The sequence below is a fragment of the Camelus dromedarius genome, chromosome 32 (genome assembly GCF_036321535.1).
Source record: "Camelus dromedarius isolate mCamDro1 chromosome 32, mCamDro1.pat, whole genome shotgun sequence".
Taxonomy (NCBI): domain Eukaryota; kingdom Metazoa; phylum Chordata; class Mammalia; order Artiodactyla; family Camelidae; genus Camelus; species Camelus dromedarius.
Genome location: NC_087467.1, coordinates 21,047,900 through 21,062,920, shown reverse-complemented (window position 1 = coordinate 21,062,920; position 15,021 = coordinate 21,047,900). Strand labels below are relative to the sequence as shown.

At 43.2% G+C, this 15,021-nt stretch overlaps 1 protein-coding gene across 3 annotated transcripts in view; it reads right to left on the bottom strand.

Annotated features, from left to right (window-relative positions):
* The window catches only part of PTPRM (protein tyrosine phosphatase receptor type M), a 605,094-nt gene that overhangs the window by 233,449 nt on the left and 356,624 nt on the right, over window positions 1–15,021 (bottom strand). For all 3 annotated transcript variants that reach the window (XM_031439160.2, XM_064481603.1, XM_031439166.2), the window contains exons 10-11: window positions 11,199–11,400; window positions 8,336–8,438 (exon numbers count right to left, since the gene is read on the bottom strand). In XM_031439160.2, coding sequence (XP_031295020.2) covers window positions 8,336–8,438; window positions 11,199–11,400 — 305 coding nt within the window. The remainder of the gene's footprint in view (window positions 1–8,335; window positions 8,439–11,198; window positions 11,401–15,021) is intronic.

The following is a 15,021-nucleotide window of genomic DNA, read 5'->3' as shown; positions in this document are numbered from 1 at the left end:
CAGATCCAGAAGCTTCCTTGGAGCAAGAGGGACGAACCTGCCACCTGTTGACTGCGTATGAAAACTGGGATTTTCTATGTTCAGTATCTTGTAATGAGCTGTAATGGAAAAGAAACTGAAAAAAAATACATGCACCTGTCTACATGTATAACTGAATCGCTTTGCTGTACACCTGAAACTAATGTTGTAAATCGACCACACTTCAATAAAAATGAAAAAAAAAGTTAAATATATAAATAAAGAATAAACAAAAAGAAAGAAGAAGAACAACAAGGACTTACTGTAGAGCACAGGGAAGTATATTCAATTCTTATAATAACCTATAATGGAAAATAATCTATATATATATATGTACATGTATAACTGAATCGCTTTGCTGTACACTTAAAACTAACACTGTAAATTGACTACACTTCAATAAAAAATAAGAATTAAAAGAAAAAAGTAAAAGGCTTGTATCTCTTAAGCAACTATAAAACACAAACATATTTGGAAGTTAAATATAAGGAATGTCACACAGTCAGCAATGTTGAAATGAACAGCATTAACTTAATATGACAGACGATGTTGTTTTGTGAAACTAAATAGCTGTTAGTAATGTGAATGTGGAACTGACAAAAAATACAGAAATAAAAATATTCACACACTAAGTAATTTCTAGTAAATGCTCAGAGAGTCTTTGCTAAGCTAGTTTGTCAATTTCTGGTGTCCCAGTCTTTACTTTAATAATACTTGAAACAGTTAATGTCACCAATCACTCTGATTAGGTGATACAGTCTCTTCTAATAAAACTAAGTGTTTTCGGTTCCTCTAGGCCCTATTTCTCATAAAAATTAGCACCTGGCATTTACAAGACTCCTTCCCCAAGAGAGAGCGGTACCTTCACGGGGCCCAAGAAAAGGAGCACTGGCAGGGCTGGCATGCTCTCTGGGCTGTGCCTCATCCGTGGCCCTCTCCCACGCCCCACCGGCTAACCCACCCTCCCCGCTGCAGCTGATCTTCCTGACATTTCCCCCTACCTGAGTCCCTGGAACGGCTGCTCACTGCCTACTGGACACACCTCCACTCCGTGGTGTGGATATAACATCGTCCAACCGAGCCCCAAGCTCCCTCCCGCTCCATCCACCCCACCCCTCTGTGATCATAACACACTTCTCATCCTCAGGTCAGGAAAACTTAGTCCTCCTAGCCCTCCTGGAACTTATCCTTCTTGTTCAGTGTTTAGTCCCTGCCACATACTTAACCTCCCCTGCATCACAGCTCCATGGCACTTACATCTCTTGGACAACGTCCATCTGCTGAGATTCAGCTACCTGGCTCGAGAGTCAGCTCCTCCCTGAAGTCTTACCTGATCCTCCCACGCACAGCCCCTGCCCTGAGGCTCCCTGGCACCCGTCCTCACCCCTGCCATAGGGGACACATTCCGTGCTGTTTTCTTGTGTCTAGAGTGCCAACCCCACGAGAGAAGAGAGCCCACGGCAGGTCCCTTGGTATCCCCAGGTATTAGGACTGTGCTTGTGACTAGTCAATGGAATCCCAACAACAGCTCTGAGAGCTAAGGTGGTACCATCCTTGCTCTGGAAAGGTGTGCAACCTGAGGATCAGAGATGGTAAGAAATTGGTTGTTGAGAGAGCTAGGATTTGGAACTAGGCTCATTTAACTCCAGAGAGTATGTTCTTTCCTTATATCCTAGAACTCATCTTAGAAAGTGAGGTTTGCAACTTAAGTAATGCATAATCAGAGTATTTATTTGAGTATTAGAACAGTTATGCCAAAGGAGCATGCCAAAGGGGCAAAGAGTGATTCCATGTGTCCAAAAGGTTGTGTATGACACCTGATACTATCCTGTATTTTAGGCTGTAATTGATTATTAATTATTGATAGATTTAGTAGTTTCTAATTAATTTAGAGCAAAGCATTGCTTAGATCTGAAATTATATGTTGACTTATAATAGGTTAATTTAAAATGAACCTACTTTTAAGTTACAGAATCTCTGGCTCTTAAGGTAAACTTTGCATTGCAAGATTCTACACTATAGTTTTTTTCTTTCACAAAATAACACTGTCATTCTGGCAAGAAAGTAACATAAAAAGACAAACTTTTTTATGAACAAATAAAAAAAATACATTTGCAAATCACTATTTACCTCTAAGCCAAGATCAAACTATTGGACAAAACTATTCTGATTAGAAAGATAATTTTCAGAATCTGGAAAATAAATTCGAACGTAATCATAATGACTGAATGATGATAAAATGGTTCTTGAATCACAAATATCTCTCTTTTAAGAAAGGGGAAGAGGCATCAGATGCTTCAAGGGTGAAGAGAACTTCGGCCTCCACTGAGCCAAGCAGGCGACTTGTCTCGACATTGCAAACTGCACTTTCAGGGTGGCTCTAAACAGAAGATCGCTTCCTTTTTGTTTTAGGGTCAGCTGTATTCAGTAGAGCTGATAAAAACCACTATGAGCTAATAAGGACTCAGGGTCAACAGGAAACACCTCACTTTTTTAAAGAGCTGTTGTACAGAATTGGGGCTGGAGTAGCGTTCATTACCTATTATAATACCAATCCCCCCAAACTGGCAAACATATAAAACAGGTAGCCAGAGGCGGTCAAATTTTTAAATGCAGTAGAGATATCAGAGTTCACAGGAATTCTGTTTCGGATTTTATTGATACAGACCATTGTTAAACTCTTAAGTTATTTTCCACATCATATTAGATTTTTTGCAATACTGGATTCGAATAGAATGAGACAAAGGAAAAGTTAGAGGACTAGAGCTGGTCAGATGAAAAGAAACAACACAAACCTCCCATGGGTACAGTCTGAAGAGTGTCAGAGCGAGAAAAAACACTTACGTAGCTTTTAGCGTGTGCAAAGTATGGTCTGAAGTGTTTTAGAAACATTACCTCATTTAATCCTCTCAAGAACCCTGTAATGTTGAAGTGCTTAGACTCCCTGCATGAAGGGGGCATCCCCGAAGTGGGTGCCAACAGAGTAAGGCCTTGGACTTACAGATGGCAGACAATTCCATGGATTGCCGCTGCCTGAAAAAAATTTTTTAAAAACAACCTCGACCATACTTTATAACATCAAACTTCTAAACCATGGCCAATCAGATGTCAACAACTGTAATTCCTAAAACAAGAAACTTCTTAGGACAAAAATGCAGGATTATCTCCCACCTTACAGCAGGAATAATGGTTGCTTTCTCTCTGTTTACTGCCAAAGGGTTAGTTCCACGGTGGCCTCTGAGGTGGTGGGTACCACAGACTCCCTGACACTCGCGTGCTCAGTCCCTTCAACAGAAACTGTCGTGTGACATCCCACTGGGGGCGTGGGAGCAGGCTGACGACCCACAGAAGAGTGCAGCTCGTTTCCCATACAGCCCCAGGATCAAGTCCAACACGTCTGGGACGAATGACGCACTTTCTTAAAATCAACGCAACTGCTTTAGTGCCTATTTATCCTCAATGGAATGAACACTTGGCCTTCTCCTTCTATGATTACAGCGCGGATTTTTCAAAGGACAAAGAGCTCACTAATGATAAAAACAACATCCTGTGATGCATTTTTAATTTTCTGTCTAATTTGTTACAAAAGCATATTTGATTAGTAATTTGAGTTAAGCAGGAAATATTAGAAGTTAACAAGGAGGCTTTAATATCAGTACATATTTCCTACTTCACTACGTAAGACAAAGCAGCATCGGGGAAAAAATGACAGGAGGAAATGAAAATAACACACATTCTACTGTGATAATGAACTCAAGGCCCACGCAGTTTAATAGAAATCTGGACACATTATATAAAAATAAACAAATTTTTGACTCATATATGAAACTGCAGTTGTTATATGACACAAGTCTTTCTGTTTTTAAATCAGAGGTGTTTTGGATGAACAAAGGAGTTATGCTTACCTTTTACTAACAAGAAATATTTCCTATTCCATTTGAAATTTCACTTACCTAGGACACATTGTTTTAAAAAGTACAGCAAAATACATCTTCCTTTCCTGATACCCTCTTCTCTGACCTGTTCATTCATAATACAGTGAAGCACCTATTAGTTTTAAGATTTTGGCCTTGATTCTCAGCAACAGAAACGATTCACAAATTGCTTTTTAAACACGACTGTCCGAGGTCAAGGGTGGGGGTGGGTGGTGGCGAGGGTACAGCTGCGTGGTAGAGCGTGTGCTTAGCATGCACGCAGTGATGCGTTCCATCCACAGCATCTCCATTAAACCAACCAATCAAATTATATCTCCCCACAAAATTAAAAAATAAATAAAAATTAAAAAATAAATAAAAATTAAAAAATAAATAAAAATTTAAAAGAATCAGGAAATAGGGAAAGGGTCTTCTTAAAATAATAAAGATAAACGTAAAATAAAATAAACGTAACGGTCCAGGGCACAATCAACTGAGAAGACAACCGCTGAGTAAGCTCCCCCACAACAGCATTAAAATAACTGGGGCCACCGCTCCATTAGGAGAGCAAAGTGGGTGGCGTGAATTAGAACTGCATTCACAGGCTCAAGCACCGGTTTCAACGTCTTGGTTGTTGATGTGATTATCGCCCTCCTCCCGTCCCTGTGGACACACAACTGTAATAGATGTTTTCCCCACCCAACAGTTTCTCCTGAATGAATGAATCAAAGAACGATTGGGTAATCATTGAACGTTTCACTGAAATGAATATGAAAATGTTTAATTAGTTGACATATTCAAGCACTGAGTTTTAATTAAGAAGACATAGGGCTCCAGAACATTTACAAGCACATCGGAGCAGCAATGCCTAAAGAGGAAAATGACAAAAGGGTGACTGAGTCTCAAGCTACAGGTCATCGGAAGATATAAAACATCACTACCAGGGGTGTTGCTCACAGCAGACTATATACAAATCCATACACCACAAAGGGAGAATCAGAGAGAATGCTTGCTAGTGGAAGAAAAGCACAAGTGTTTGTGTTAAATTCACTCCTTATTCAGAACGGCTCTTCCACTGCCACGTACAAGCGGCTTCTCTGTGCGACTATGTCGGCAGGTAATGAACAGCAGGGAGGGGAAGAGAGAGAAAGGAGATGATTCTAAATGAGTAAAAGAAAATTAAGCTTTTATTAAGGAAAAAAAAATTGAATCCAAGAACAAACATTAAAATTCTGTCCTAGGTGCTAGTTTGCTGGCTGGAATGATGGAATTTGTGTTCTTCCTGGCCATCTCAGGATTTAAATACTTTTATGTGACAGAGCTGATCTGCTGATCAATAAAAAGACAACAATCATTTACACTGAGAGTTTAGTGCAATTTCCAGAATCTACATTAACCAAGCTGAGTGTTTCTAGTGGAATCAATATACCACCACCTTCCTTAGTGAAGTGTGACTAAATTCTCAACAACAATGACTATGGATTAGAGAAAAATCAAATCAGTGGAAAGAACGGGTTTTGGAAATCACACGATGACAGTCTTTTTTGAACACATAATACTGCGCAAAACCCAGGAAAGCAAACAGATGTTCACTTCCATTTCCTCTTCTGCTATTTATCTTATCACTTGGGAAAAGCTTTCTTGTATTGCAGTTTGATTACATGTGCATTTTGCAAATTTCCAGATGTGTTCAAATGTTTCAATCTACATTATGGCTTTATATTTTAGGTCCCTATGATTCCCTAATCAGAGTTCTTATTTCTCTAAACATTAAATGAAATTGAAAATTTTCATATACCCCATTTAGATTGAGAGTATTATGGACCTTTTTTTTTTTTTTTCCAAACTCGTCTTTTTAGATATATCGGTCTTCCATCTACTCAATGGATAATCAGTCCCATTATGCTGTACTATGATAATGAATCTCTTGAAAAGAATATTCACTTTTCTGCAAAAAGTATTTTTGACAGGTGAGTTTGAGATAATTTCCTCTCTCAAATTTGTGCCAAAAAAATTCAGCCAGTTAAGTAAGACAAGCATCCTTCCAGTAATGGTGGTGCCTGCAGTGGACTTCCCTGTGACGCTTACTGAATTGGGTGCCCTGAGAACTGACCATGACTCCAGCACCTGAGATTTCGATGATGGACACAGACAGTAAACTTGTTCATCTCAAGATGCTAACATTGTGGAAGGAGGCATAACAGAGGCAGGATGCAAAACGACCCTGGAAAATGCCAGGAGCACTTACTTAATAGCAAGATGAGGCTGAATAAAAGCAAGGCAGTGCTGGACTTGGAAAACTGGGCACATGACAAGTATGAGAGAGGGTGCGACAAGATAAACAGAAATCCTCGCAGAGTCAGAGAGTGGGCTGGTGACACTCTGATGTGAGACCTGTGTTTGGACACTCTGACCAGCATCTGAATCTGTACTTTCATAGATGCAAGAATCAAAAGCCTGAGGATGTCTGCAACTAACTAAGCAGTAAGGCTGCAAAGTCTCCAAAAATGACTAGAAAAGCATAAAAGAAGACAACAAAATAGTGTCTTAGCAAAGCAGATGATGGGAAGTGTGAATGGCAGTTGGGGACTCAAGTGACAGTATAAGAGGCTCGGGAAAGGGGAGCTGGGGGAGGGCTAACGCGCACTGCCCAAAGAAACACTACTCGGAAACTGAGACTTGGAAAGATCTAGACAAAAATGTGGATGGAAATGCGACTGAAAGGGTTTGAAGCAAAGAAGCAACAAGAATAGTAACCGTGAAAAGGAGGTTTAGTAAGAATAGAGAAGAACACTGGAGCAATGGTTAGGGTTCCTGCTTCCTTCAGTTTGGAAGCACTGAATGTGAGCAACCTCTAGCCCCTCACTTTATCGTGACGTTTCTGCAGTAGAACACTGACTCTTGTTCTAATGGTCGGCTACTGCTGAGTCTGGACAACTGTTAAATTGATCTGGAAAAAAAAAAAAAGATGCTCTCAAGGCCATGGTCAGAGTGTCAATTTTCATTCAATAATGGTTCAGCTTTCTGGAGTGAAAAAAGTCTGACCCACAGCTGTAGGTGCACTCGGGTCTTGGACGCCCATCTAAGGAGGGTGTGCCTGGCATCGTTCAGCTAGCACAACCCCTCAGAACCACACAGACCATCCTGAAGGGCCTGGGCAGTGTCAGAGGCATCACTTTTCTCGAAGAAATAGTATCTGACACTTGGAACAGAGCTTTTACATATGTCAGAGTCTTCTTACGGGCTGCACCTCCGACTGGCAACCCTAAATCCTGACATGGGCTGGTCTGCTGACCTGCAGAACAGGGTGAGCTAAAACTGTTTCATGACCTTTTGTAGGTTTTCAAATAATATTTTTCGTGATACCACCTTAATTTGAATTCTTTATTAACTAAGGCTTGTCTGTTTTTAATCTGGAGCCTGTGACCTGAAATATGTGTATATCTTCTCAGGCAGAACAAAGTCCAAGTGGTCACCCTTTGATACAGCAATGAAAACGTGATCAAACAGAACCAGGTTTCAAAAGGTTAATGAAATAAAATTCTACAAAAGGAACAGGGAAACAAACCCCAGACAGCCTTAAACGTGAATGTAAATGTTTCCTTGGAGAGCACTATTTGAAGTAATAGATTATTTTGAAGGGAATCTGTTCTGATAGTACAAAGGATCCAAATCCCTCTGCAATAAGCAGAAATTTCACTTATGTAGATTAATAAGCTTATGCCAAGTTCATCGTCAGGAGTCGTTCAGGCAAACCTTTGCTTCTTCTTGGGAAGAATACATTTATTTTATTCATTTGCTGTGAAAGTTACACTTTGTAGTTTCTTAGCTATATAAATCATCATGGACTGAGGAGTGGGCCCTACAAGGTGGTAATAAACTGAAATCTGTTCAAATAAAGACTTCACAGTGGTCTCTCCAATCACCTGTTTCTTTTTAAAAAGACAGCTATACACTACATATTCAAGTGAGAAATTAGCCACTTTACTGAAGGTTAAGGGCTTAAAACTCCATGTGGACAAAACAAACAAAAACACCTCACAAAGGTCCATTTAAAAGACAGGCCTCAGGATGCCAATGCCATTTGCACATGGGTAACTAAATTCCAGCAAACATTTACCTTTTAGGAGTAAAGTCACCTCCAAACAGACTGGGGTTCCTGTTCATTATCTTCAAGGAACAACACTTTGCATCAGAATCCAACTCCTCACACAATACTTGATTACTACACATCAAAGCCCTCTCTCCTTGTCCTCAGTCCCTTCTTTCAAAGAGAGCTAATATGTATATGGGTTTACGTGCTGACCAAGGTTTATGGCAAATCCCTAGAAAGCACATGCTTTGAGAAGTTAACCAGGTTGATTTCAGTTTTCACCTAAAACCACCTCTCCTCGGCTGGTTACCTGACAGGTGCGCCTCGGCTGTGGGCAGGCTTCAGCAGGACCGTGACTGTGTTCTCGGTTTGATTCAGAGGGGTCTCCAGTTCGTACGCCGGCATGGAGGGCGCTGGGGATGGTGCAGAGATGGGACACTCGTTATTTCCGGTTTACCTTTCCGTTTTCTTTCTACTTCCATTTACAAAGAGCATCGAGAACACAGTGCACTTAGTTTCAACTGCAGATACGAACCGACCAGGCACAGCTTCCCGGTGTCTACCAGACCCAGAACATGGAGGCCAGCTGCTGAAGCCAGCAGCGGCCACCTTCATGATGCTGAGTGCAAGCTGGCAGGGAGCATGCAGGGGTCTTAGGAGGTGTTAGTGATCCTGCTGCTCAGTTCAGATTCTCGTTCAATGGATGTAACCAGCTTGTGAAAACTTACCCAGCTGTATGTTTATAAATTGTGTGTTTTTCTTTCCATATGCTTTTCTTAAAAAAAATTGATGGTAAATTTAAGAAATAATTACTAGGATCATAAAACTGAACATCACAGTTCTCTCATCTAAGCCAAGGTTTCTGGTGTACCAGAGATCCATCCAAAGATTTGAAGAGGACGTTAGGAGCCAGAGAGGCTGGCTGGAATTACTGACCACTTGCGGGCTCCCTGGGAAGGCATGGCCATGGAAAAGATTCTGAGTTGAATTAAGAAAGGCTTCGGTTTGACTTTCTGCTGTTTTGTTTCAACTAGCATGAGAGCTTAGGCACATTATCTCTGAAGCTTCAGTTTATTCACCTTTCAAAACAGGAGAAATTACCCTCCAGGATACTTATGGGAATTCAAAGAGGTAACAGAAAAAGAAAGCCAGGCAAATACAATTCTATAAATATCAGTCCTCTTTCCAGGGTGAACTCTACTTCCAAGGCCGTTTCCTGGCATTCTCTGTTTTCTGGGTTGTTAGGTCTCATTACGAGAAGACAGAGAGTTCTTCAGTAATTTTGTCATCACGGTGGACAAGAGCCCTCATTTCCTGAAGGCTGTGAAGAGTGTGTGGGAGGGGGGACCTCGTCTCTTTCAGACCCTCGCGTATAGATAGGTACCCGATGAGAACGCTAGGGATCTTTTTTCCCAAATACGGTGTTTTAAATCTCCTACATATAAAAGGTTTTTATGTAAAGGACATGGGTTCTATCTTAGGTCCATTTATTAGAATTTCTCAGCATTGAAAATTAACTCTAATTCTATTAAGAATTAACTTCAATTCGTAATACAGAATTACATTCTGTACAGAGAGTAGTTCTCTGAGGTCCATGAAAGTAGAAAATAGGGGACCATAAACTGTAATTTTCTTGAACGATCAAAATCAGATAGTGATTCTGGATGAGCCTGGGTGGGCCATTTAAAATGTCCACCATCTTTGCTTCTGGAGAGAACTGCTGAACTCAGTGGGCTAAGTGGCCAGACGCGTATCAGCCAGAATTTTCATCAAATACAAATGGAAAAAATATGAACTACTTTTTTCCTAAACGAACAGCTTCTTAGAGTTAATAATCTTTGAAACGTGGTTTCCATAGGAAGAAATTACCAAAAAACGGGGGCTTGGAGGTATCGGTGACTGCCACACGGTTCCTCTTTAAATCTCAGGATAAAGCCATACATCAGATAATATTATCTTAATTTACATCCAGGCGTAAATTCACTGGATCAAGATAAGAAGGGAAGTATCTGGAAAAATGGTACCTAAACCCCATGTTTTCCCGACTCTGGGCCCAGAGGTTTCCTGTTCGCTGTCTGTGCGACCTGAGCCACCCTGACTTCCCAGGTGCGCCTTCCTCATCTCCCACTCCCCAGATTGCTTTTCTAAGTTAATGCTTTGATCAAACACTGAGTGTATAGTACATTTCAAGGTAAGTTTGTGCTCATAAATAAAACCTTACACAACGAAAAGCAAAACTCCAAACCTCCCTTCCTCAAACCCCAGCAGAAGGCTTACAGCACTCTAGCCGTGCTTCCCTTCCTTCAATTCTAAAGAAGACTTTCACAAAACTAGGGAAGAGGGACAACAGACATAAAAATCCGGCTGAATATTACTTAGCTCACCCTGAAGCAAAAAAAGACCTCCCTCCCTCACCCGCCTCCTGTTCACCCACCCCCAACCGAAACAGTCGAAGCCCCAGCTCAACGACTTCCCTGCTCGGAGCCAGAGGTGGGGGAAATGGAACAGGAAAATGTCGGTGGAATTGTGTTTATTGCTGGGGCACATCCCACGCCAGATGGCAACTCCATTTCCTCTAGTCTGAAGCAAAAAGCATTTTCTGCACAGTTGCAAAGGCCCAGAAATATTTCCCAAATTATGTCTTTTGTTGGACGACATAATTGTGTCTCTATGAGAAAGAAGCTGGAGGACTCAAGGGCCTGGTGGCAGCTCCCTCTGCAGTGGCCTCTCTCTCCTGGACGTGAAACCTCTAACGGTGAAGGTCCCATGGAAGGCCGAGCCTTCCAGAAGGGACTTCACAGCAGGCCGTCTCTCTGCTCAGCGAGCACTCCATCGTTCGTGGCTCGTTACAGAGACTTTTCCAACACTGCTGTGCTGGGAACTTGGGGCTGCCAGGGGTAAGAGTCTCAGCACAGAATCGTCCACTTACGTCCAAGTCCTCCCATGCACACTGTTCCAACAGTGCCTACTTCCCAACACTGGACGATGATCTTAAGCTCCCACATTACAAATCTTTGTAGTATTTCACTGAATTCCATGAGCCTGATTATCATCTACCCCAAAATATTAACTGATGTGTACGCTGGGGTGAGCTCTGCATACTTGACCATGGGAATGAAAAAGTACCAAAATGCTACTTCTGGTGAAAGGCATAGCCCGTGAGTGTGTAATACCTGATATTTTGGTGGTGAACTGACTCGTTGCTGGAGGCCCAAAGCCTTTAGCTGTGCTGGCTCGGATGGTGAAGGAGTACGTGGTTCCCGGGTACAGTCCAAAAAAGAGAAAGTGGGTTTCATTCCCCAGTTTTGAAACTCTTCCGCTTTGACTGGATAAATCTATTTCTGGGTCAAAGGAACTGACGGCTTTGTAGGTGACCTGTAAGAGAGGAAGACTGTGACAAAACAGCTGGAGCAGATGGACCACAACCGCATCTTTATCCAATGAAGCCTCTGACGTACGCACTGTCAGGCACCTTCAGATGGACTCCCCAGCCCACTTAGACGCTTCAAACCCTGGATCCAGTGAAGGCGCACAGGAACTCGGCCAAAACTGCTATGAGTTATTACTTTTATAGACAGAGGACCTGAAAGCCAGCAGATTAGAACATAAAGAATGAGTTCAGGTTTAGGCTAACACCTCAGAGTTGTTTGCTTTCAAAATGTCATGTTGGAAAACTACTTTACAGCCGGCTTAAAACAAAATAACACAACACACAAGCAGCTCCAACAGATAAGGACCTGGTGATGGGGGGGCCTTGTCTCTCACCCAGGGGCCAGGGCCTGATTCTGCACTGAACAGATTATTGTCCACTGGGAACAAGGGCACTTTTAAGTGTTGTCATCAATGAGGGCAAAGACATCTGCTCCAAAAATAAATCCGAGACGCGCGTCAGCGGCTCCTGGCGCTGTGACGTGTCCTGTCTGCTCTTCTCTTTAGAGCGACGCTGCCCGGCAGAACTTGTCGTCACGATGGGGATGTCCTACTCTGCGCTGTTCAGTGTGGAAGCCACCAGCCACAAGCGGCTGCAGAGCGCTCGAAATGTGGCTGGTGAGACTGAGGAATGGAACGTTTTATTTCACTTTCATTATTATTTTAATTGAAGTATGGTCAATTTATACTGCTGTGTACTTTTCAGGTGTACAGCAAAGTGATTCGGTTATACATACATATATATATTCTTTCGCAGATTCTTTTCCGTGGTAGGCTATTACAAGGCATTGATTATAGTCCCCTGTGCTGCACAGAAGGACCTTGCTGTTTATCCATTTCATACACAGTAGGGGGTATTGTCTCATCCCAAACTCCTAATTTATCCCTACCCACCCGCCACCTTTGGTAGCCGTAAGTTTGTTTTCTATGTCTGTGAGTCACTTTAACTCACTAAAATTTAAGTTTAAGTTGCCCTGTGTCACTAGGAGCTGCCATTTCAGACAGTGCAGCTCTGGAAGCTTCCGTGATGTTTGCCACATAAAGGGTGTTCAAAGCATGCTGGGTGAGTCTGGACTGTGTGAAAATAAATGTAACAGAGGTGTCTTTAAATGTTGCCCTTTCAAATGATTTTGTGGAGAATTTCGCTCTAAGTAGTTCATCAACTACTCGAGAACATGCATTTTAGTGGTGATTACTAACTTCTACTGGTTGTAATGACATAATTTTTAAACGTGGCATATTCAAAAGTTTTAAATTGCAAAACTGAGCACTTTCCTTGCTTTTAAGTAGGTTAAAGTTATTTATAATTTATGTGCATGAACACTAACACTGTTATTATACGAAGTGATAACTGACATTCTTTCTTCTTATACTTATACCATGTCATTATAATTAAGGAGCCCTCTCAGAAGGAGTATTTAGATTGAATCAACTAAGCTTTGGCAAGAAACTGTTTGCTGTGTATATTAATCACCGCCGTGCATGACACCACCAGAGGCAGCGTCTCTGCTGTTAACCCTCTAGCAGGAATCCCCCCGAGTCGAGAGACAAGACCATGTCCAGCCCCGGCTGCCGTCGAGGGGACTTCAGCCACGTCACTGCTGCGCACTTAGCTGCTTTCTTTGATCTCCCCCCCGATAGCCCCAGAGGACAGTGTGGCTCAGAGAAAGCAGATCTAAGCTGTGACAACTGTTGATTAATTCACTCATTCACAGCATTTCCGTTGCACATCTCTTGTGCGCCAAGCCCTGTGCCTGGGGCTGAGGTCTCAAGTGGTGACTCAGACACGGTACCTGCCCGGGAGGAGGCACGAGCCTGGCGGGGAAGGAGAGACACGGCCTAGCAGTCATCATGCAGGATGATCAGAATGAGGGCTGCTACCTCCCGCCAGGGCTGGGCTAACCCTGCTCATCTTACTGCCTTACTCAACACTTCACTGGGACACGAATATTTGCTACGGGACACAGTTTAAATTTCTGAGCTTCATGCTTAAGACCTGTCTACACTTTCTTCTCCAAACTTACTTCTGAATCCTTGACACAGGGCACTCTCTTTTCTTCTGTCCTGGTCAGGGGATAAAGATTTACTGCCCCCAAACACTGGGCTTTTCTGACGCTGCTTTTGCTCATGAACCTCCCACTTGCCTGGAACGTAATGGGTTAATTCTGTTCCGTTTCCTGCATGAATTCAGAGTCATTCAAGCCATTCAAACACTGATGCACTTTGACTCTGCAAGCACTGTGGTCAGCAGGCAGACAGAGCCCTGCCCTCAAGGAGCTAAGAATCTGGACTGGGGTGGGGAGGAGCTGGGGTGATATCCAGTAAGTTAATAATTTTTAAACACTAAGTTCCATGTAAGAAACAAACAGGGTGCTAAGGTAGAGTATTGTGAGGGAGAGGGGTACACACATAGTCATTTAGAATGGCTGGGGAAGGGTTCCCCCCAACCCCCGCCCCAAGAGAAGACAGTGAAATTGAGGAATCAGCCATGCCAAGAGTTTGAGGGAAGAACAACATAAACTAAGGCCATGAGGCAGGAGTGTCCTAGGCACGGCTGATGGACAGAAAGGAGGCCTGGGTGGGGCAGCCCGGGAACGAGGTGGGCGTGGTCCCTGGAGGCTGGAGACATGGGCAGGGCCACACCACGCAGCAATCCCTACCCCAAGGTAGAAAATGGGGAGACACAACGGGAAGCCTTGAACATTTTAAGTATGAAAATAAAATGATCTGATTTGCCTTATAAAAATATCACCTTGGCTGCCAGGCGGAGGGCTGATTTGCTAGCAGGGGCCACTGCAGGTGGGAGGGAGACCACTAGGAGCTGCGGCAGAGGCCGTGGGTAAGGCTGCGGCATAGGCAGAGAAGGCAGCGCCCTGGACTCAGGTTAGGCCCTGACGGGAGAAATGCACGAAGAGAATTGGCATATTTCAGAGCCAGAATGGACAGAACTCAGAGACGGACTGGGTGTGGGGAAAGATGGGAGAATCAAGGATAAGGGCCATGATTTGAGCTTGAGCAAAAGATGTCCCTATTCACGGAAATGGGACGGAATAAACGGGGGGGGGGGGGAATTAACTGTTGGGTGGTGGGCATATCACGTATGAGATGCGTGTGACAGTCACACGGATGCACCATGTACGACACCGCATAGGACAGGGCTGGGTGGAAGCCGAGACTTGGGGGTGGGTAGCTTTGGGATATTACGGTTCAGGAAGGGATGACGTCACTGGGGAAATACTGATATTTAATACAGGGCAGAGAAGGAGAAGCGAATGAAAAGAACCGGAGTGCAGGAAGAAAGCCGGAAGACAGCTGTCAGAAATCAAAGGAAAAAAGGGTTTCAAGAAGGAAATGCTTTCAAAGGTGCTGCTGGGAGTTCACGACAGGAACCCCAAAAGTGCCCATCTCAGTCTCAGGCCGGAGCCCCAGTCTGCTTGTCCATAAAGCCTTCCAAAGCCTGTCCCGACAACCACTGGCCCCGCTAAATGCCAGTGGCTGTTGCCTGTGTTCCTACCATCCAGCTGGCAATAAATCACGGAGTGCTGTGAGAGCTCTTCGCAGCCTTCA